Source organism: Pristiophorus japonicus, chromosome 9, assembly GCF_044704955.1.
Source record: "Pristiophorus japonicus isolate sPriJap1 chromosome 9, sPriJap1.hap1, whole genome shotgun sequence".
Taxonomy (NCBI): Eukaryota; Metazoa; Chordata; class Chondrichthyes; family Pristiophoridae; genus Pristiophorus; species Pristiophorus japonicus.
The window spans coordinates 106343631-106367377 of NC_091985.1; the positions used below are offsets into that span (position 1 = coordinate 106343631).

The 23747-nt window shown below is 41.4% G+C and overlaps 1 protein-coding gene across 1 annotated transcript in view; it reads left to right on the plus strand.

Moving 5' to 3' along the window:
* LOC139273163 (connector enhancer of kinase suppressor of ras 3-like) overlaps positions 1-23747 on the plus strand; it is a 468583-nt gene that overhangs the window by 340973 nt on the left and 103863 nt on the right. Inside the window, exons 16-20 of the mRNA XM_070889671.1 lie at positions 5148-5221; positions 9348-9419; positions 11511-11578; positions 11688-11779; positions 20333-20663. Coding sequence (XP_070745772.1) covers positions 5148-5221; positions 9348-9419; positions 11511-11578; positions 11688-11779; positions 20333-20663 — 637 coding nt within the window. The remainder of the gene's footprint in view (positions 1-5147; positions 5222-9347; positions 9420-11510; positions 11579-11687; positions 11780-20332; positions 20664-23747) is intronic.

Consider the following 23747-nt stretch of genomic DNA (forward strand, 5'->3'; position numbering starts at 1 on the left):
TGTCTGGCCAATTTATATGCCTCTTCCTTGGATTTAACACTATCCTTAATTTCCCTTGTTAACCACAGTTGAGCCACCTTCTCCGTTTTACTTTTACTCCAGACAGGGATGTATAATTGTTGAAGTTTATCCATGTGATCTTTAAATGTTTGCTATTGTCTATCCACCGTCAACCCTTTAAGTATCACTCGTCAGTCTATTCTAGCCAATTCACATCTCATACCATCGAAGTTACCTTTCCTTAAGTTCAGGACCATAGTTTCTGAATTAACTGTGTCACTCTCCATCTTAATTAAGAATTCTACCATATTATGGTCACTCTTCCCCAAGGGGCCTCACACAACAAGATTGCTAATTAGTCCTTTCTCATTACACATCACCCAGTCTAGTATGGCCAGCCCTCTAGTTGGTTCCTCGACATATTGGTCTAGAAAACCATTCCTAATACACTCCATGTTAGAACATAGCAGGTTTCTGGCCTTGTTAAAGGCTGTCTCTTGAGATTTACCCCAAACCCAGTCGTCACCCTTGCGTAGCAATAACCCCGTATATGCATGCTAATGCTTCTTTCTCAACTATACTGTAGGCTCTTTCAGTCTTGGATAAGCTTCTGGACGCATATGCAACCGGTTGCAGTTTGCCTGACACACTGGCTTGCTGTAACACATAACCGACCCCGTACAAAGTTGCATCACAAGCGAGTACTAAATGTTTACACGGGTCATACAATACAAGTAACTTGTTAGAACATAGCAGGTTTCTGGCCTTGTTAAAGGCTGTCTCTTGAGATTTACCCCAAACCCAGTCGTCACCCTTGCATAGCAATAAATTCTAAGGCTCCAGCAAAGTGCTCAACCCCGGTAGAAAGTTACCAAAATAGTTGAGTCCCAGGAACGAACGCAGCTCTGTCACATTCTGTGGTCTGGGTGCATTCTTGATGGCCTCCGTCTTGGAGTCCGTGGGTCTGATGCTGTCTGCTGCAATCTTTCTCCCCAGAAGTTCAACCTCTGGCGCCAGGAAAACACACTTGGAGCGTTCCAGCCTGAGTCCCACTCTGACCAGTCGCTTTCGAACCTCTTCCAGGTTGTGCAAGTGTTCATAGAAACATAGAAACATAGAAAATAAGTGCAGGAGTAGGCCATTCGGCCCTTCGAGCCTGCATCGCCATTCAATAAGATCATGGCTGATCATTCCCTCAGTACCCCTTTCCTGCTTTCTCTCCATACCCCTTGATCCCTTTAGCAGTAAGGGCCATATCTAACTCTCTCTTGAATATGTCCAATGAACTGGCATCAACAACTCTCTGCGGCAGGGAATTCCATAGGTTAACAACTTTCTGAGTGAAGAAGTTTCTCCTCATCTCAGTCCTAAATGGCCTACCCCTTATCCTAAGACTATGTCCCCTGGTTCTGGGCTTCCCCAACATTGGGAACATTCTTCCCGCATCTAACCTGTCTAGTCCTGTCAGAATCTTACATGTTTCTGTGAGATCCCCTCTCATCCTTCTAAACTCCAGTGAATAAAGGCCCAGTTGATCCAGTCTCTCCTCATATGACAGCCCAGCCATCCCTGGAATCAGTCTGGTGAACCTTCGCTGCACTCCCTCAATAGCAAGAACATCCTACCTCAGATTAGGAGACCAAAACTGAACACAATATTCCAGGTGAGGCCTCACTAAGGCCATGTACAACTGCAGTAAGACCTCCATGCTCCAGTACTCAAATCCCCTAACTATGAAGGCCAACATACCATTTGCCGCCTTTACCGCCTACTCTACCTGCATGCCAACTTTCAATGACTGATGTACCATAACACCCAGGTCTCGTTGCACTTCCCCTTTTCCTAATCTTCCACCATCCAGATAATCTTCTTTTGTGTTTTTGCCCCCAAAATGGATAAATCTCACATTTATCCACATTATACTGCATCTGCCATGCATTTGCCCACTTACCTAGCCTGTCCAAGTCACCCTGCAGCCTCTTAGCATCCTCCTCACAATTCACACCACCACTGAGTTTAGTGTCATCTGCAAACTTGGAGATGTTACACTCAATTCCTTCATCTAAATCGTTAATGTATATTGTAACGAGCTGAGGTCCCAGCACTGAGCCATTCAATATGATCATGGCTGGTCATGCAACTTCAGTACCCCACTCCTGCCTTCTCTCCTTACCCGCTGATCCCTTTAGCTGAAAGGGCCACATCTAACTTCCTTTTGAATATATCTAACGAACTGGCCTCAACAACTTTCTGTGGTAGAGAATTCCACAGGTTCACAATTCTCTGAGTGAAGAAGTTTCTCCTCATCTCGGTCCTATATGGCTTACCCTTTATCCTTAGACTGTGACCCCTGGTTCTGGACTTCCCCAATATCGGGAACATTCTTCTTACATCTAACCTGTCCAATCCTGTCAGAATTGTATATGCTGCTATGAGATCCCCTCTGATTCTTCTAAATTCCAGTGAATATAAGCCTAATTCCTCTCATTCTTCTAAATTCCAGTGAATATAAGCCTAGTTGATCCAGCCTTTCTTCATATGTCAGTTCTGCCATTCCGGGAATCAGTCTGGTGAACCTTCACTGCATTCCCTCAATAACAAGAAAGTCCTTCCTCAGATTAGGAGACCAAACTGCACACAATGCTCAAGGTGGATTCTCACCAAGGCCCTGTACATCTGCAGCAAGACCTCCCTGCTCCTGCACTCAAATCCCCTCGCTATGAAGGCCAACATGCCATTTGCTTTCTTTATTGCCTGCTGTACCTGCATGCCTGCTTTCAATGACTGATGTACCATGACACCCAGGTCTCGTTACACCTCCCCTTTTCCTAATCTGTCACCATTCAGATAATAATCTGCCTTCCTGTTTTTGCCACCAAAGTGGATAACCTCACACTTATCCACATTATACTGCATCTGCCATGCATTTGCCCACTCATCTAACTTGTCCAAGTCATCCTGCAGCCTCTTAGCATCCTCCTCACAGCTCACACTGCCACCCAGCTTAGTGTCATCTGTAAACTTGGAGATATTGCATTCAATTCCTTCGTCTAAATCATTAATATATATTGTAAATAGCTGGGGTCCCAGCACTGAACCTTGCGGTACCCCACTAGTCACTGCCTGCCATTCTGAAAAGGACCCATTTATTCCCACACTTTGCTTCCTGTCTGCCAACCAGTTCTCTATCCACGTCAATACATTACCCCCAATACCATGTGCCTTAATTTTGCACACGAATCTCTTTGGGACCTTGTCAAAAGCCTTTTGAAAGTCCAAATACACCACATCCACTGATTCTCCCTTGTCCACTCTACTAGTTACATCCTCAAAAAATTCCAGAAGATTTGTCAAGCATGATTTCCCTTTCATAAATCCATGCTGACTTGGACCAATCATGTCATTGCTTTCCAAATGCGCTGCTATTTCATCTTTAATAATTGATTCCAGCATTTTCCCCACTACTGATGACAGGCTAACCAGTCTATAATTCCCTGTTTTCTCTCTCCCTCCTTTTTTAAAAAGTGGGGTTACATTTGCTACCCTCCAATCCATAGGAACCGACCCAGAGTTCATGGAATGTTGGAAAATGACCACCAATGCATCTACTATTTCTAGGGCCACTTCCTTAAGTACTCTGGGATGCAGACTATTGGGCCCTGGGGATTTATCGGCCTTCAACCGAATCAATTTCCCTAACAGCATTTCCTGACACATAAGGACTTCCCTCAGTTCCTCCTCCTCGCTAGACCCTCGGTCCCCTAGTATTTTCGGGAGGTTATTATTGTCTTCCTTAGTGAAGACAGAACCAAAGTATTTGTTCAGTTGTTCTGCCATTTCCTTGTTCCCCATTATGAATTCATCTGATTCTGACTGCAAGGGACCTACACTAGTCTTCACTCATCTTTTTATCTTCATATATCTATAGAAACTTTTGCAGTCAGTTTTTATGTTCCCCGCAAGCTTACTCTCATACTCTCTTTACCCCCTTCTAATTAAACCCTTAGTCCTCCTCTGCTGAATTCTAAATTTCTCCCAGTCCTCAGGTTTGCTGCTTTTTCTGGCCAATTTATATGCCTTCATCCTTGGATTTAACACTATCCCTAATTTCCCTTGTTTGCCATGGTTGAGCCACCTTCCCCATTTTATTTTTGTGCCAGACAGGGATGTACAATTGTTGTAGTTCATCCATGTGATCTTTACATGTCTGCCATTGCCTATCTACCGTCAACCCTTTAAATATCATTCGCCAGTCTATCCTAGCCAATTCACGTCTCATACCATCGAAGTTACCTTTCTTTAAGTTCAGGACCCTAGTTTCTGAATTAACTGTGTCACTTTCCATCTTAATGAAAAATTCTATCATATTATGGTCACTCTTCCCCAAGGGGCCTCACATGACAAGATAGTTAACTAATCCTCTCATTACACAAGACCCAGTCTCGGATTGCCTGCTGCCTAGTTGGTTCCTCGACATATTGGTCTAGAAAACCATCCCTTATACACTCCAGGAAATCCTCCACATCCAGCTTGTTGTACTGGTCAAGACGCTCAATGAAGGCTTCCCAATCGTCACCCTCAACAACTCTCTCAAGAATACCAATGGCAGCCATAACCGCGTGAAAGTTTGTGATCTGTTACTCGTCGCTAATTGTTATGTTCAGAATAACTCCACAAAACTGTATATTGTAAGCTCAAACTGTTGTGACCTTGATCTCTTTAATCTAACTCCAGAGTGTGGAAGCAGCATGGTAGACTTCCCTTTATACCTGCTTGCCCAGGGTGTGCAGGTGACCCACAGGTGCGCCCCCTGGTCGCAAATCTTACACATTGGTAATGTTTACATACATAACACAATAAATAATCTTTGAGTGTTCTAATGTCTGGACTGTGCCTTCCTGTTTAAAAGATGTACGCAAAATTGCTGCACTTTTGGGGAGAGGGGTTTTAGTGATTATTAAAGCTTAGTAAATTTGCTTTCAAATTTTCCCGCTCATTGCAGTGGTAGAATGTCCTGTATTGTTTGGCCCATTTTCAAGTTAATTTTTCAATTGAACAAAAGATAGGTCTTGGCAACCAATCTCATTGTGCTGATGATAATTGAGCTCTTCTTCGCTAAACATTGACCAACTCTGCCTTTTCCATAGGCACCGAAAGCTGAAGGTTTCATTAGCTTACCTGAGTTCAAGATTGATCAAGGAACAGAGTGCAAAAAGAAACAGTAAGTAATGTTGTAATTACACAGCCCTTCACAGGATTTACAAAGGAAAAGCACATCACCATAAACATAGCTGTTGAAAATATTTATGTCTGCCTTGACCTAATTTGTGTGGGTTTAGTAGCATAAAAATATTCTAGATAGGTTTTAATATACATGGAGACTCCCAAGAAAATGAAATTTCTATAACTCCTATGCACCATTTGCCTCTCTCCAATGACTCAGAAGGTGACATTTTGTGTAAATATGACTTTATACTTCGAGTCTGCTACTATCTATAAAATTGTTGGTCTTTTTCCTATGTTCTATAATATTTTTATTAATTTCCCATGTGCTGCATACCTTTCTATAGCTTAGAAGGTAGGTCTCAATGGCTGTCTTGAATCAGTTGTTCGGACATGCATGAGAGTTGCTGAGTGTCTTGCTGTTTTATGTCTTCCTACATTTTGCACCCCACCCCCACCCCCATTTATTTCTCCTGTAGGGAAGTGCCTAATCTCTGCTCAACACCTCCCCCAATTTACGTTTGTTAGTATGAGTTCCTTGTTTCATTAGTTAAACGCACACCTTACCACTCTGTGGACAACAAGTTCTTGCACTTTTATCATGCTTTTCATGTGGGAAAACATTCCAAAGTGGGGGTTGGGGAACCTAGAACGGGAAGAGAGGTGAGGGGAAGTATCCAGCAGCATTCTCAAAGATGGAGTTTTTGAGGAAGCTTTTGAAGGTGGGAGAGGGGTGCCAACAGACAGGTTCAGAATGAAAATTCCAGTGCAGGGGCATGGTCCCTGAAGGTTCTTCTACCCATGGAAAGAAGGGTAGACCAGGGTTGGAACAGCAGAAATAAAGTTTAGGTTTAGAGAAGATTGCAGATGCCATGGAGGATTTGAGATCAGGGATACAATTTTGAGGCAGAGTTCTGGGCAGGTTGAGGTTTATTGAAGATAGCTCTCAAGAGGCAGGTGAGTGTTTCAGATAAATCAAGCTTTGAGATGATAAAGATGTGGGTACAAGTTTTGGAAGAGCATAAAGTGTGCTGCAGATAAGAGTAGAGAGTAAGGTAGAAACATCGGCAGATGATAGAAAGGGAGATGTAGGGACCTAGGCAGGGTACATTGTACTGGTGGAAATAAGCTGTCTTGGTGATGGACTGGATATGAGTGTTTGAAGTTCTGTTCAGGAGCAAACAGGGCATTGAGGTTGAGCCTGAGCAACTGGCCAGATAGGGAGATGAAATCTGTGCAGGAGATGCAAAATGATCTATTAACAAAAGGAGAAATTTCTGGCTCAACCACAGCTTGATAGTGGACTGCAGCAGTCACGGAAGCTGGGTGGGAGAAGAGGAGTGTAAGGTTGGATTTCATCAACATATGCATGTGAGTTGACCCAATGTTTACAGATTGTCACTGAGGGGCAGCATGTAAACAAAGCCTAGGAGGCAGCCAAGGAGGGATATATGGAGTATGCTGGAGATGAATACACGTAGGAGTAAAAGAAAGTTGGAGGAGATACACTGAGTACATTGAGACCAGTAGGTGTGGAACCATGATGGGATAGAAATGGACCACAGAAAAGATGTGGTAAAACATTGGGCCATTTTCAAACCTTCTCAAAATAGTGACCTGCTAAAGCAAGTAAGAAGGAAGAATGTGCATTTTTATATAACTCCTTACCAAGTTATCAAGAGCTTGTCCCATCCAGTTAACCATTTTTGAAGTGCAGTCACTGTTGTGTAGGTAAATGTGTTGGCCAATTTGTGCTCACCAAGATCCCATAAACAATAAATGAGATGGATGACCAATTATTATTTTCTTGGTGGTATTAGTTGAGGGAGGAATGTTGACCAGGCCACCTAAATAACTTTGAATAGTGCCATGGATCTTTTCCATTCAATTGAAAGTTTCATCCAAAAGAAAGCACCTTTGAATCTCCAGCTTTCCTTCCGTACTGCACCGAAGTGTCCGCTTTATTTATGTGCTCCAATCTTGGATGGGGACTTGGAACCACACTCTCTGACTCAGACAACACTGCTACCAACTGAGTCAAGTTGACACCAAGAATGTCCAATTTCTCTGTACATCAGAAAGTGGTAGAAATTCATATTCCAAAGTGCAATATAACCATTATACATTCTTTCCAACCTGAAACTGGACCCATAAAATGCAGTTTGGATGTTGTCTTCCACCAAGTTTACCCTGGAAAGTACACTCACATAACTGGAAGCAGAATGATTCCAAATTCCAAAATTAGGATTACTTGTAACCAAGGCACAAGTTAAGTATGAGTTTTAGCAATCAGCCAAAAGGCAGTGAGTGAGAGTTTCTGCTAGGTATTGCTCAATCATTAACATCAGGAACTGTTCCCCTTTCATGGTAATCTTACTGGTTACAATGTTCACATTTGCTTATTCGGATAAGAGTTCTCTCAGTTCAATATCACTTATTGAAAAGAATAGTCTCCCTGTGGTGGTAAAGCTTTCTGTTTTTATTTTCCTGTCTGGAATTTATGCTGTCTTACCGCCATGAAGGGAAAGGAATCCCAGAATGAAAGCGAATGTTGGGCTACCATGAGGCCATATTTGCTCAGTTTGCAGCCTGTCATATGGTTACAAATAGTAAATGTGAAATGCAGCCATCTTTGTTTTGGATTTTGGAAGATGATTTTCTCTGTTTGATGCATGATATGTGCAATTTCACAGACTTAGAGCAAGTACCTGAGTACCAGACACTCGGAGGTGTATGAGAACGGCAAGTGTTGATTTAATCTCTGTCTGGGATGCTCTTTGCCTTTTGCATTGCATTGCAATGCATGCAGTGCCAACCCACAGGCTGAGAACCAGAATTAACCATATTAGGAGACTGAGAGTAGTGTGCTCCCTGTCACTGTGTTCGTGCAGCATGTACGGTGAGCAGAAACTCCATCTTTATTCTGTAATTAATGCTGAACACACATCCTGATGATGCTTAACTGCTATGTTGCCGACGCAGTCTCGACTGGACGACTGGCCTCCTTCCGTGCTACAACCATTCTATGATTCTATCATGACAAACTTTTTAAAATGGATTTATTATTCATTTTAAATGTAAGATATGTACAATAAGTAATCTCAATGGTTTGTTTTACATGTAGTGCCATATGTTACATTACTCTGTAAAAAGCATAATTTAAAAACATACAAAATTGTGCAACAGAAAATGTAATTTGGCTCATCAAGCCCATTCCTTCAACAAACCATATGTAATCTATCCTAGCCATAGACTCGATCCAATCAATTTAAATATGAGAAGGAAATAAAATCTTGAGAGCACAGAGCAAGAACTGAGAAGGGATAACATCATTTACACAGACTCAAAATCTCAAACTTTTGGAAGCCATTTATGATGGGGTCAGAATTCCAGAAGTAAATCACTAACATTACACTCTTCAACAAGTTTACAAAATGCAGGCATAAGTCACAGCACCATGGAGTGACAGGGCACAGGCTGCAGTTCAACGCTCTACTGAGCTCTTGGTCGCAACTGTGCATTTGGTTGAGTGGAGGGCAAGTGGCTCCCCATAAGGGAAAGGGAAAGCCAGATAAGCCTGGGACAGTCTTGTTTCGACTGTGCCAGAAATCAGAGAAAAATGGGAGAAAAGGTAGATACCAACTGACCTTAAATCAAAAACAAATTATATATTTCAAATAAAATGCATGAAAGGATTTAAAATCAATGAACATACTCTACCAAATGTCATCGGGACAAGGGAGAAGGGCAAGCATAATGCACATAATGACAATATAGTTACATAATTACAATTTATTAGCTTGTATTAAAGTCAAAATCTCTCTTTCGATCAGCTTGCTTTCGGGAAAATATGTTGACCATAAAGGGCTTGTTGAAGTGTAACTATTAATGCAGATGTTTGAACTGCAATGTTCAGAGATTATCCAAAATTTCATTTCAATTGAACCACATGTTTTTCACAAGTGTGCAGGTTTTTAAAAGGTTTGTTCGTACAATGGCAGTTGTGGGCAAATAATTCAAGATATTGGCAGTTTCACCTTCAATAATATAACATTAAGATGAGAAGAATTCTATCCATTTCAAATTTGTCCCACTATTATCTATTTTCTATTCTCTTAATCAAGTGCGATAAAGGCCAGCCATCCGCAACAAAAGAACTTCTATTTTGCTGCAGAGAATACTGATGACATGAGCAAGTAAGTACCAAGTGGCGGGGCTGTTTTTGTGGGCTTAGTGGAAATTATGTGGTAAGTTTATTGCACAGTGACTAAAACATGTCTTTCAGTTTTTAATTGAGAAATCAAGATGAAAGGTCAAGGCCCATTGTAAAGGTTGAAGAGAATAAAAAAATAAAAGGAAATGATGGTTAGGTGATGCTGGCTTGCGATTTTAAAAGCCAGAAGATTGCAGGAGGAAATAAAGAGAGAGGGGTGTGGAATTCCATGGTTGTGAGGTGGTAGTAAATAATGGGGCTAAAATTCTGGCCTCGTCGGGTCCCTACAGAACATGCAAGGCCCCGCAAAAGCCAGTTTTTGGCGCACAATGTGCTTTTCCACTTGGCAGATCCTCCACATCCCCGCAGCCAGGACATTCACGTAGGCATGATTGGGCTATTTGCCCAACTCTTGCCCAGCGAATGTCCTTAAAACTCTTGTGCCTGGTAAAAGCTTGTATTATGGACTCAGCTCCACTTCCCTGCCCGCTGCCCATAACCCTTTATTCCCTTATCGCTCAAAAATCTGACTTGCTCCGCCTTAAATATATTCAATGACCCAGCCTGCACAGCTCTCTGGGGCAAAGAATTCCACAGATTTACAACCCTCAGAGAAGAAATTCCTCCTCATCTCAGTTTGAAATGGGCGACCCTTTATTCTGAGACTATTGCCCCCTAGTTTTAGTTTCCTCTATGAGTAGAAATAATCTCACTGCATCCACCTTGTCGCTCCCCCTCATTCGATAAGATCACCACTCATTCTTCTGAACTCCAATAAGTATAGGCCAAACTTACTCAACCTAACTTCATAAGTCAACCCACTCATCTCCGGAATCAACCGAGTGAACCTTCTCTGAACAGCCTCCAAAGCAAGTATATCCTTCATTAAATACGGAGGCCAAAACTGTACGCAGTACTCCAGGTGTACCATGTACCCTGACATCATCATCGTAGGCAGTCCCTTGGAATTGAGGAAGTCTTGCTTCCACATCCACTGGTTCTCCCTTATCCACTCTAGTTACATTCTCAAAAAATTCTAAAAGATTTGTCAAGCATGATTTCCCTTTCATAAATCCATGCTGACTTGGACCAATCCTGTCACTGCTTTCCAAATGTGCTGCTGTTAAATCGTTAACAATTGATTCCAGCATTTTCCCCACTACCGATGTTAGGCTAACCGATCTATAATTCCCTGTTTTCTCTCTCCCTCCTTTTTTAAAAAGTGGGGTTACATTAGCGACCCTCCAATTCATAGGAGCTGATCCAGATTCAATGGAATGTTGGAAAATGAACACGAATGCATCTACTATTTCTCGGGCCACTTCCTTAAGTACTCTGGGATGCAGACTATCAGGCCCTGGGGATTTATCGACCTTCAATCCCATCAATTTCCCTTACATTTTCCTGACTGACAAAGATTTTCCTCAGTTCTTCCCTCTCGCTAGACCCTCAGTCCCCTAGTATTTTCGGGAGGTTATTCATGTCTTCCTTAGTGAAGAATTGGGGGCATAGTTCTGTGAAGGCCAACAGCCCTCTGATACTTCACATTAAGTAGCCATTGGTTTAATCCCGGCCTCAATAGTGATTGTCAGCACTGGGAGCATAACTGTCTTGTCTTTACCTGATGTCCACACAGAGTAATTTTCTGACAAGATCACAAGATAGCGACCAGGACCTGGACTCCCAACAAACTTTTGCTGTCCTGAGGCAAAATATGGAACCCCTTCTGCCAAATAAGCTGAGAAAGGTTAACCCAGACCAGGATGAAATTTGGGACTTCCTTGGTGTGTATGGGTCATTACCACACCAGGTAGTCCATGTACCCAAGAAGCCAACCCAAAATATACTTTTGATCAAGCATATATAAAAGCATGTTCTTGCAGTTGAGTTCTGAAAACAGTACTGCTAATGTTTTGTAACATCATTCTTAAAGACTTAGCTAGGAATGATATACTCATTTCATTAATAGTGAATTTACATCTGGGAGATAAATTGGCAGATTCAATGCCATCGGTAATAATTTGTAGAATTGAAGATGTGCAATATCAGACTACAATTCTCATTAATCTTTCAGGTGGATTAATAAAATGGGTTTAGCTGCCATTCAGTATGTTCTACCAGCCACAGAAGCAAAAACTGGAGGTATGTGCTTTTATTGATCCGAGCACAAAACTCACTGAAGTGTCTCATTGTGTGTTTGTTGATTTTTTACAAAACTAATCTTCTGGCAATGGTGAATTCCTTCTTGCAGCAGAGTGTTGGAGTGAGAGTGAGCAGGAAGATATGGAGGTGCCACCAGAGGTGCCATCCTCGTTATATGCATCACAACCAGAAGAATATCAAGTAAGTGTTGATTAACAGAACCCAAGCATCTAAAGAATCACTGCACAGTGTACAGGGTAGCTTTAGTACAGATTGCAGTGTTGGTTTTAATGCTAGGATATATGTGACTGTAAGTTGGAGATACAGGGCTGGATTTTCCATTCAATGGAAGTTGTAGGATTCCCACTGCTGACATTGTTTTAAATCTCTGTTGCCATCTATTCTTTTAAGCATCGGCATGTCTTGGTATTTACTTGATGTGAATATTTAAATATTCACACAGTGACCATTGTGTCTTTGGGAGCCACTTTTAATCTGCCTGAACAGCAAGTTTTTTTCACATAGGATATACAGCACAGAAACAGGCCATTTGGCCCAACCAGTCCATGCCAGCGTTTATGCTCCACTTGAGCCTCCTCCTGTCTTTCCTCATCGAACTCTATCAGCATAATCCTCTATTCCCTTCTCTCTCATACACTTATAAAACCTCCACTTAAATGCATCTATATTATTCGCTTCAACCACTCCGTGTTAGCAAGTTTCACATTCTCACCACTCTTTCAGTAAAGAAGTTTCTTCTGAATTCCCTATTTAATTTCTTGGTGACTATCTTATACTGATGGCCTCTAGTTTTGCTCGTCCCCACAAGTGGAAACACTCTCGCTATGTCTATTCTACCAAAACCTTTCATAATTTTAAAGACCTCGATTAGGTCACCCCTCAGCCTTTTCTTTTCAAGAGAAAAGAGATCCAGCCTGTTCATCCTTCCCTGATAGGTAGATGCTTGCATTTCTGGTATCATCCTTATAAATCTTTATTTCACCCTCTCCAGTGTCTCTATATGCTTTTTTATAATATGGTGACCAGAATTAGCAGAAGCAACTCTCTTTATAATGTCAGCTGTAAGATCCAGCTTGTTATGTTAACATCTTAGCATCTTCATTTTACAGCATCACTCGAGTTCCTAATTGTAAAACCTAACTGTACAAAATAACATGGATTTTGATACAGGATAAAGGTTAATTTATAAATAATAGATTAGTTCATCAAAAACTGAATCTTCAAGGTACCCATTTAATATTATTAAGACACAAATGTGGAAAGAAGGCATGGCAGTAGAGCTAGTTTTGGGTTGCTGTAGCAAAGAATTGGCACAGACACAATTGGCCAAATACTCTCTCTCTGTGTTGTAAATCCCTCTAGTTCTAACTGCCAAAATAAAGAGAAATGTCGGCTCCCAAAAAGTACGCGAATAATTCCATTTGTTTTTCAGCCTGCACAAGGAACATAAGAAATAGGAGCAGGAGTAGGCCATTCGGTCTTTCGAGCCTGCACCGCCATTCAATGAGTTCATGGCTGAACATGCAACTTCAGTACCCCATTCCTGCTTTCTCGCCATACCCCTTGATCCCCCAAGTAGTAAGGACTACATCTAACTCCTTCTTGAATATATTTAGTCAATTAGCCTCAACAACTTTCTGTGGTAGACAATTCCACAGGTTCACCACTCTCTGGGTGAAGAAGTTTCTCCTCATTTCGGTCTTAAATGGCTTACCCCTTATCCTTAGACTGTGACCCCTGGTTCTGGACTTCCCCAACATTGGGAACATTCTTCCTGCATCTACCCTGTCTAAACCCGTCAGAATATTAAATGTTTCTATGAGGTCCCCTCTCATTCTTCTGAACTCCAGTGAATACAAGCCCAGTTGATCCAGTCTTTCTTGATATGTCAGTCCAGCCATCCCGGGAATCAGTCTGGTGAACCTTCGCTGCACTCCCTCAACAGCAAGAACGTCCTTCCTCAAGTTAGGGGACCAGAACTGTACACAATACTCCAGGTGTGGCCTCACCAAGGCCCTGTACAACTGTAGTAACACCTCCCTGCCCCTGTACTCAAATCCCCTCGCTATGAAGGCCAACATGCCATTTGCTTTCTTAACCGCCTGCTGTACCTGCATGCCAACCTTCAATGACTGATGTACCATGACACCCAGATCTCATTGCCCCTCCCCTTTTCATAATCTGTCACCATTCAGATAATAGTCTGTCTCTCTGTTTTTACCAGCAAAGTTGGATAACCTCACATTTATCCACATGATACTTCATCTGCCATGCATTTGCCCACTCACCTAACCTATCCAAGTCATTCTGCAGCCTCATAGCATCCTCCTCGCAGCTCACGCTGCCACCCAACTTAGTGTCATCCGCAAATTTGGCGATACTATATTTAATCCCCTCGTCTAAATCATTAATGTACAATGTAAACAGCTGGGGCCCCAGCACAGAACCTTGCGGTAACCCACTAGTCACTGCCTGCCATTCTGAAAAGTACCCATTTACTCCTACTCTTTGCTTCCTGTCTGACAACCAGTTCTCAATCCACGTCAGCACACTACCCCCAATCCCATGTACTTTAACTTTGCACATTAATCTCTTGTGTGGGACCTTGTCAAAAGCCTTCTGAAAGTCCAAATATACCACATCAACTGGCTCTCCCTTGTCCACTCTACTGGAAACATCCTCAAAAAATTCCAGAAGATTTGTCAAGCATGATTTCCCTTTCACAGGTCCAAGTCAGCATGGATTTATCATGTCACCTCTTTCCAAATGCGCTGCTATGACATCCTTAATAATTGATTCCATTATTTTACCCACTACCGATGTCAGGCTGACTGGTCTGTAATTCCCTGTTTTCTCTCTCCCTCCTTTTTTAAAAAGTGGGGTTACATTGGCTACCCTCCACTCCATAGGAACTGATCCAGAGTCTATGGAATGTTGGAAAATGACTGTCAATGCATCCGCTATTTCCAAGGCCACCTCCTTAAGTACTCTGGGATGCAGATCATCAGGCCCTGGGGATTTATCGGCCTTCAGTCTCATCAATTTCCCCAACACAATTTCCCGACTAATAAGTATTTCCCTCAGTTCCTCCTTCTTACTAGACCCTCTGACTCCCTTTATATCCGGAAGGTTGTTTGTGTCCTCCTTAGTGAATACCGAACCAAAGTACTTGTTCAATTGGTCTGTCATTTCTTTGTTCCCAGTTATGACTTCCCTTGATTCTGACTGCAGGGGACCTACGTTTGTCTTTACTAACCTTTTTCTCTTTACATATCTATAGAAGCTTTTGCAGTCCATTTTAATGTTCCCTGCAAGCTTCCCCTCGTACTCTATTTTCCCTGCCCTAATCAAATCCTTCGTCCTCCTCTGCTGAGTTCTAAATTTCTCCCAGTCTGCGGGTTCACTGCTATTTCTGGCCAATTTATATGCCACTTCCTTGGCTTTAATACTATCCCTGATTTCCCTTGATAGCCACGGTTGAGCCACCTTCCCTTTTTTATTTTTACGCCAGACAGGGGTGTACAATTGTTGTAGTTCATCCATGCGGTCTCTAAATGTCTGCCATTGCCCATCCACTGTCAACCCCTTAAGTATCAATCCCCAATCAATCCTAGCCAATTCACGCCTCATACCTTCAAAGTTAGCCTTCTTTAAGTTCTGGACCATGGTCTCTGAATTAACTGTTTCATTCTCCATCCTAATGTAGAATTCCACCATATTATGGTCACTCTTCCCCCAAGGGGCCTCGCACAACGAGATTGCTAATTAATCTTGCTAATTAATCCCCTCTCATTACACAACACCCAGTTGAAGATGGCCTCCCCCTAGTTGGTTCCTCGACATATTGGTCTAAAAAACCAACCATAATGCACTCCAGGAAATCCTCCTCCCACCGTATTGCTTCCAGTTTGGCTAGCCCAAACTATATGCATATTAAAGTCACCCATGATAACTGCTGCACCTTTATTGCATGCACCCCTAATTTCCTGTTTGATGCCCTCCCCAACATCACTACTATTGTTTGGAGGTCTGTACACAACTCCCACTAGCGTTTTCTGCCCCTTGGTATTTCATAGCTCCACCCATACTGATTCTACATCATCCAAGCTACAACGTCTTTCCTTATAATTCGGTCCTTCGAGCCTGCACCGTCATTCAATAAGATCATGGCTGATCTACCTCAACTCCACCTTCCTGCACTAGCCCGATAATCTCTTGGTTCCCTTAGTATACAAAAATCTATTGATCTTTGTCGTGAATATATTCAACAACTGGTTCCTCTGGGGTAAAGAATTCCAAAGATTCACCACCCTCTGAGTGAAGAAATTCTCATCTCAGTCCTAAATGGCTTACCCCTTATTCTGAGACTGTGACCCCTGGTTCTAGACTCCCCAGCAAGAGGAAACCTCCTCCCTGCATCTACCCTGTCAAGCCCTGTAAGAATTTTGTATGTTTCAATTAGTTCATCTCTCATTTTTCTAAACTCTGAAGAATATAGGACTAGTGTACTCAATCTCTCCTCATAGGACAATCGCCCCATCTCAGGAATCAGTCTGGTGAACCTTCGCTGCACTCCCTCAATAGCAAGAACATCCTTCCTCAGATTAGGAGCCAAAATTGAACACAATATTCCAGATCAGGCCTCACCAAGGCCCTGTACAGTTGCAGTAAGACCTCCCTGCTCCTATGCTCAAATCCCCAAGCTATGAAGGCCAACATACCATTTGCCGCCTTCACCGTCTGCTGCACCTGTATGTCAACTTTAAATGATGGATGAACCATGACACCCAGGTCTCGTTGTACCTCCTCTTTTCCTAATCTGCCACCATTCAGATAATATTCTGTCTTCGCGTTTTTGCCCCCGAAAGTGGATAACCTCACATTTATCCACATTATGCTGCGTCTGCCATGCATTTGCCCACTCACCTAACCTGTCCAAGTCACCCTGCAGTCTCTTAGCGTCCCCTTCACAGCTCACACCGCCACCCAGTTTAGTGTCATCTGCAAACTTGGAGATATTACACTCAATTCCTTCATCCAAATCATTGATGTATACTGTAAATAGCTGGGGTCCCAGCACTGAGCCCTGCGGCACTCCACTAGTCACTGCCTGCCATTCTGAAAAGGACCTGTTATCCCGACTCTCTGCTTTCTGTCTGCCAATCAGTTCTCTATCCACGTCAGTATATTACCCCCAATACCATGTGCTTTGATTTTGCACACCAATCTCTTGTGTGGGACCTTGTCAAAAGCCTTTTGAAAGTCCAAATACATCACATTCACTGGTTCTCCCTTGTCCACTCTACTAGTTACATCCTCAAAAAATTCCAGAATATTTGTCAAGCATGATTTCCCCTTCATAAATCCATGCTGACTTGGACTGATCCTGTCACTGCTTTCCAAATGGGTTGCTATTTCATCCTTAATAATTGATTCCACCATTTTCCCCACCACTGATGTCAGGCTAACTGGTTTATAATTACTCGCTTTCTCTCTCCCTCCCTTTTTAAAAAGTGGTGTTACATTAGCTACCCTCCAGTCCATAGGAACTGATCTCGAGTCGATAGACTGTTGGAAAATGATCACCAATGCATTCACTATTTCTCGGGCCACTTCCTTAAGTACTCTGGGATGCAGACTATCAGGCCCCGGGGATTTATTGGCCTTCAATCCCATCAATTTCCCTGACACAATTTCCCACCTAATAAGGATATCCTTCAGTTCCTCCTTCTCACTAGACCCTCGGTCCCCTCGTACTTTCAGAAGGTTATTTTAGTCTTCCTTCGTGAAGACAGAGCCAAAGTACTTGTTCAATTGGTCTGCCATTTCAATGTTCCCCATTATAAATTCACCTGAATCCGACTGCAAGGGACCTACGTTTGTCTTCACTAATCTTTTTCTCTTCACATATCTATAGAAACTTTTGCAGTCAGTTTTTATGTTCCCGGCAAGCTTCTTCTCGTACTCTATTTTCCCCCTCTTAATTAAACCCTTTGTCCTCCTCTGCTGAATTCTAAATTTCTCCCAGTCCTCAAGTTTGCTGCTTTTTCTAGCCAATTTATATGCCTCTTGGATTTAACACTATCCTTAATTTCCCTTGTTAGCCACGGTTAAGCCATCTTCCCCATTTTATTTTTTACTCCAGACAGGGATGTACAATTGCTGAAGTTCATCCATGTGATCTATAAATGTTTGCCATTACCTATCCACCGTCAACCCTTTAAGAATCATTTGCCAGTCTATTCTAGCCAATTCACGCCTCAAACCATCGAAGTTACCTTTCCTTAAGTTCAGGACCCTAGTTTCAGAATTAACTGTATCACTCTCCATCCTAATAAAGAATTCTACCATGTTATGGTCACTCTTCGCCAAGGGGTCTTGCACAACAAGATTGTTAATTAGTTCTTTCTCATTACACATCACCCAATCTAGGATGGCCAGCTCCCTGGTTGATTCCTCGATATATTGCTCCAGAAAACCATCCCTAATACACTCCAGGAAATCCTCCTCCACTGCATTGCTACCATGTGGTTAGCCCAATCAATATGTAGATTAAAGTCACCCATGAAAACTGCTGTACCTTTATTGCATGCATCCCTTATTTCTTGTTTGATGCTGTCCCCAACCTTACTGTTTGGTGGTCTGTACACAACTCCCACTAGCGTTTTCTGCCCCTTGGTATTCCGCAGCTCCTTTATTTGTTAACTCCCGAGTGACGTTCACACCTGGTGGACCTGCCTTTTATACTAGGCCAGGCACACCTGTACAGGTAACCTACAAGTCTCCCACTGCTGTGCCCTCTGGTGGCACACCTTGAGATCGTACCAACAGTAGCCATATAGGATACATGACACACTATACAATCTTCTGAGTTTTGGAAAAGGCACGTTGCTAATGCAGTAGAGGGAGCTTTGTTCTATCTCTAGCCGTGCTACACTTCATACAGACAATCGGCAGAACATTCAACTTCGCCAGCGGTGTAAAACGGATAATATATCAGATAGTCCGCCTGTTATACACCCTCTTTGAATTTCCATTCCATTGAAGATGTACACCCATGAAAATTGAATGTACCACCGAATAGGTGGAAAAACTGGTTGAAGTGTTTTACTTCTGAGCACATCCTTTGGCTTCAGCACAAAACATCAACAATGTATTTTAAATAAAAGAAGATGTCAGGAAGCATCTTGGCTAATTCCTTTAATTTGTAAAATATTTAACCAATTTAAATAATAACGCACCAAGTTTTGAAAATTGTTTGCCGATGTTCCTACATAGATAAGTTTTTTTTTAGATAGGCTAAGGTACCACCAAGGTTGAAAAGTGTAAAATAAGACCAGTTAAATCAGGATTTCATGATTTGGTGATATCAAGCTTGAATTTTAAAAACCTGAACATGACTGAAAGACTGAGAATTTTATTGTGTTTCACAGAAGAAATCTTAGAAAAGATTGAGTAAGAGATTGCATTGCACCTCGATTTTAGCATAGTAGATATGTAAGGTGGAAGAAGAGTGTATAGGATATATCTGGACCTTAGCAAGGAACAAGGGGAAATTTCAATAGAGCAGTCATCACGCTAGTATAAATAAATCACGGGCAGACAAGAAATGTGACAGAGGGGAAATTGGGGTCTAGAAGTCAGATGATATCTCAAATATCAGACCACAAGCTTTTTGTTGCATCTGATCCAGAAATGCAAGCGAAGTGTTATATTCTATCCAAATATGGTGCATTATTCATGTTTTGAAAGAACTTGGCATTCACACTGAGTTAAGAGTTGTTGAGAGGGAAAATAAGTGTTTGGCACAAATTCAGAACCTAAGCTTGGATGCGGTTTACTAATGGAGAAAGATTTAGAAGTTCCATTTGATGAAACAGTGATGTCTATAATATGATCGATGAAGAACAACTATGGAGAAGAGCCATCAGGTAAATGTGGTAATTGTTGGTTGTACTTGAGAGAAATGAAGGAACTGTATATTTGATGAAGGATCATGGAGGAAATAAAATGCAGTGATTCAACTATTGCACTGAGATGCCCAAAGGTTATGCACACTTGGGAGGTGTGATCTAAATTAAATTGATGAAAGGAGAGTAAAATCATCAACAAAAGAGTGTTTAGGGCTGGATGGAGGAGATTACTGATGTGAGGAAAAAACTCTGCGAGAGAAAATAGAATCTTAGACAACCCCAAAGTTAATGGCAAAAGAGTCTAATGAAAAGTTGTCAATCACAGCATACATAGAGCATAATTTGAGAAGAAACTACATAGCGTTGAAGTCACTGAGCCAGATTTTTGTTATTCAAGTTCCACTCTAAGATTTGGGCATATAATGTAAGTGTAGTACTAAGTGATACTGCATATTGGAGGTACTATCTTTCAGATGCGATGTGAATGTGAGACACTGTTCCTGTAGTTCAAATGGATGCTCAAGATCCCATGGCATGATTCAAAGAAAAGCAAGAGTTCATGTCCTGGCCAACGTTTCTCCCTCAGCCAGATTAATTAGTCCTTTATCTTTTGCTAGCTGCCATGTTTGCTTACATAATATCAGTGATGTTGGTGTCTGTAAAGCCTTTGGGACTTTTTTGAGAGATATGACAAGGTATTGTAGGAATGCAAGCTGCTTATATGCATGCCAACTGGTTAGATATCTTCAAATGTTTAGATAAAATATGAGATTGAGAATAAAGAGGGCTTTGTTCTGATTTTTTTGTTCTAATCCTGCAGGCACCTTCTCTTCAGTCTCCATTCTTAACTAGTGAAGCATCGAGTTCTTATTCTTCATCAGAGAGCACTAGTAGATCATCTGCATCTGCAGCTTCACTATCACAATATTCCTATCAGGAAAAACAATCGTTGCTTGACATTGTTAATTCATCATATTCTGATGATGGGCACCAGTCCTTAACTTCTGATGAGCAATCTAGTGTGGAATCTTCACGACAGGAGTTATGTGAAAATGCAGAAGCTGAGCTAAAAAGGATTACCTCTGGATCACATGAGAATGAAGGTACTGAGCCAGCAGAACATTCAACTGTTCTAACCACACCTGTCAAAGGTAAACATATGCATTTAACTCAATTTATTTCCCAAAGATTTTCTCTCCTTCTCTTCCGACAGCACTGATTCTTGTTTGAGGAATGTTTCTATGGGCATCAGCTGCGCCTGATGCCTCCACTGAGTGAATTTTGAAAGTGAGTGTTAGAAAAGTTTTTAAAGATTGAGGCATCACAGCCAAGTCTAATCGTGTCCTCACTGGAAATTCACATGCACCCTTTGTAGCAGAGATCATTTGATAGGGTATTGGGGGAGGAACACTGGCTAGTTTCTGTTTTGATTCACCAACCTTTAGGGCTCCAGAACCATGGCAACTATAACACTCCTATAGCTGAGATCTGCAAAGTCAACAAAGACCAGGGATTGGAGCTTTCTGACTTTCCTGGTCTGTATTATTCAGTTCCACACTGGGCAGTCCATTTACCAAGGAACCATCAGATATGTCCATATTTATGCCACTAGAATAACTTCAAACATTGATAGCACAACTTAGATTGGGAACTCAAAGTGTGGGGATTGCAGGCTTGAATCAGCATCCTACCACTTTGTTATAGCCCAACTGAATAGCAACATGCTGTGCTACTCTGATGAACATTATGCTTTATATGCATGTGATTTTTAATGGTTTTAGTATGAAGCTAAGTCAGCAGCTTCATAGGTCACTTCAGTTATTCCATGTGTTCAGGCAGTCACACTGAATTGCAGGTTCAGTGTTTAGTTCAGAATATGGTTAATTTGTGAAATGTGTTGTGTGGTAAGTTCTGGAATTGATATCAAGGAGTGAGTTCGAAAGCAGCAATTCCATTGTGAGGAACCATTGACATTGATTAAAAACAAATGAAGCTCGAAACACGTATGAATTTCTAAACTCCAAGAGAAAATGACTCTTGGTACTCGTGCTGTCATGTCTGTTTCAGTGAAATATGTCTTCAATGTTACTCCTCATGAAGTTTTGAGGTTTTTTAAAAATGAGGAGAAAAACAAGCCACACTTGTATCCAGTGCACACAAGCCACAGGGTGAGGCATGGTTTGTGTTTTCAGTTCTTTTACAGACCATTTTCAGAAGCTTGCATTGAACAACTACAGCAGGAACTGCATGTAATGTCAGTCCCATTGAAATGAATTGAATTAAATCTGAGGTGGGGATTGGCTGTGGCAGAGCTTAATGTACCATTGCAGTTTTACCTGTGGGGCCTTCCAGAGAGTGTATGCATGGTGTATATGTATTTCAGAAAATTAAACCCACCAAAACAGTCTGTCTGTTTTTTTTCATCCAAATTGTCCAGATTTACAATGTTTGTTGTGACAAATGAGAACACAGAGGATTTATTTCTCTCAGTAGTTCTGGTTTCCGTTTGTCACTATTAACAAGACATGTGAATGATCAGTATCATACCTTGGCAGCTCAAAGTCTAGAAAGGCAGAAGATAAGTAATTAAATGTGTAATTTGAAAACAACAGCATTTTTGGCAATTGAATGTGACATTTTCATTGTTTTTTTGACGATCGATTTCTTTAATGTAAGTCTGACTGTCCTGTGGAAGGATGGAAGTGGTGCCAAGCTTATAGTGTAAGAGTAGAGCAGCTGTTTGCAACATTTTGTTTGCCAGTGTATCATCAGTATTGTGATCCTCATAATGTTGATTCACAGGAAATTATAGCTAACTTGCAGCATAACATATTTGATGGACATGATATGAGGGACCATCTGAAATGGATCATGGTCAACATTCCTGACTTCATTAATTTTAATGAAAAAAATATGTTTGGAATAAATGGAATGGGAGACTTTTTGTACATCTTTAACCCCAAAATGATTTTCTAATTTTGTTTTTCTTTTTGCAAACTTGTTAAAGTTATTAACAAGGAACTTGTGCAGCTCCAATTAAATTTAAAATGGAGTATTTTACTCTGGGCATTCTATGGTTACATAGGAACTGAGTTCATATTTACTAACATGGCAGCAATGTGCAGCATTTTCTGATCCAGGAACACCTTTCTGAACATCTAACCCAAATTTTGGAAAGGCCAGGTGCAGGTTGAGAATATTCTTCAATAATGTGTCAACAGAAACTTATTCCTTTAAAATCCCTTATTATTTGTTTTACAGAAGTAAGAATTGCTCATAGGAATCACAGTGCCTTTCCACCCACTGGATAGCCTTTAAATTGCCCTAGAAGGTGTGTCCATGATATTGGTATAAAATAATGCAGGCCATAAATTAACATACCATGAGGTGTATCCAATTAAAATACTCAATTTGAAAAATAACTTATACAAAAGCAAAATACTGCGGATGCTGAAATCTGAAATAAAAATAGAAAATGCTGGAAATACTCAGCAGGTCAGGCAGCATCTGGAGAGAGAAACAGAGTTAACGTTTCAGGTCGATGACCCTTCGTCAAAACTGGAAAAAGTTAGAGATGTAAGAGGTTTTTAAGCAAGTGCAGGGAAAGGGGAGGGGAGGAAAAAACAAGGGAAGGTCCGTGATAAGGTGGAAGGCCGAAGAGATTAAGAAACAAAGGGATGATGATGCAAGGCACAAGGAGATGGTAATGGGACAAGTTAAGAAACAAAAAATGAGTCCAGATGGGATGTAAATGGAGATGGCAGAATCATTAACAGCTGCTGTGGGAAAGAGAGAAAAAAAACAGATTGCAATATCTGCATCGCCCCTCTCTTTTGTGAAAACAGACGCAAAGTATTCATTAAGAACCATACCCACAACTTCCGCCTCCACACACACATTACCTTTATGGTCTCTAATAGGCCCTACTCATTCTTTAGTTATCCTCATGCTCTTAATGTATTTAGAAAACATCTTTGGGTTTTTCTTGATTTTACTGGTCAAAATATTTTCATGCGCTATCTTTGCTTTCCTAATTTCCTTTTTAATTGTACCTCTGTACTTTCTATGCTCTTTTAGGGTTTCTGCAGTATTGAGCCCTCGGTATCTGTCATAAGCATCTATTTTTTTCTTTATCCTACCCTGTATGCCCCTTAACATCCAGAGAGCTCTAGATTTGTTAGTCCCACTCATTTTCTTTAAGGGAACATACTTGCTCTGAACCCTCAGGATTGTTG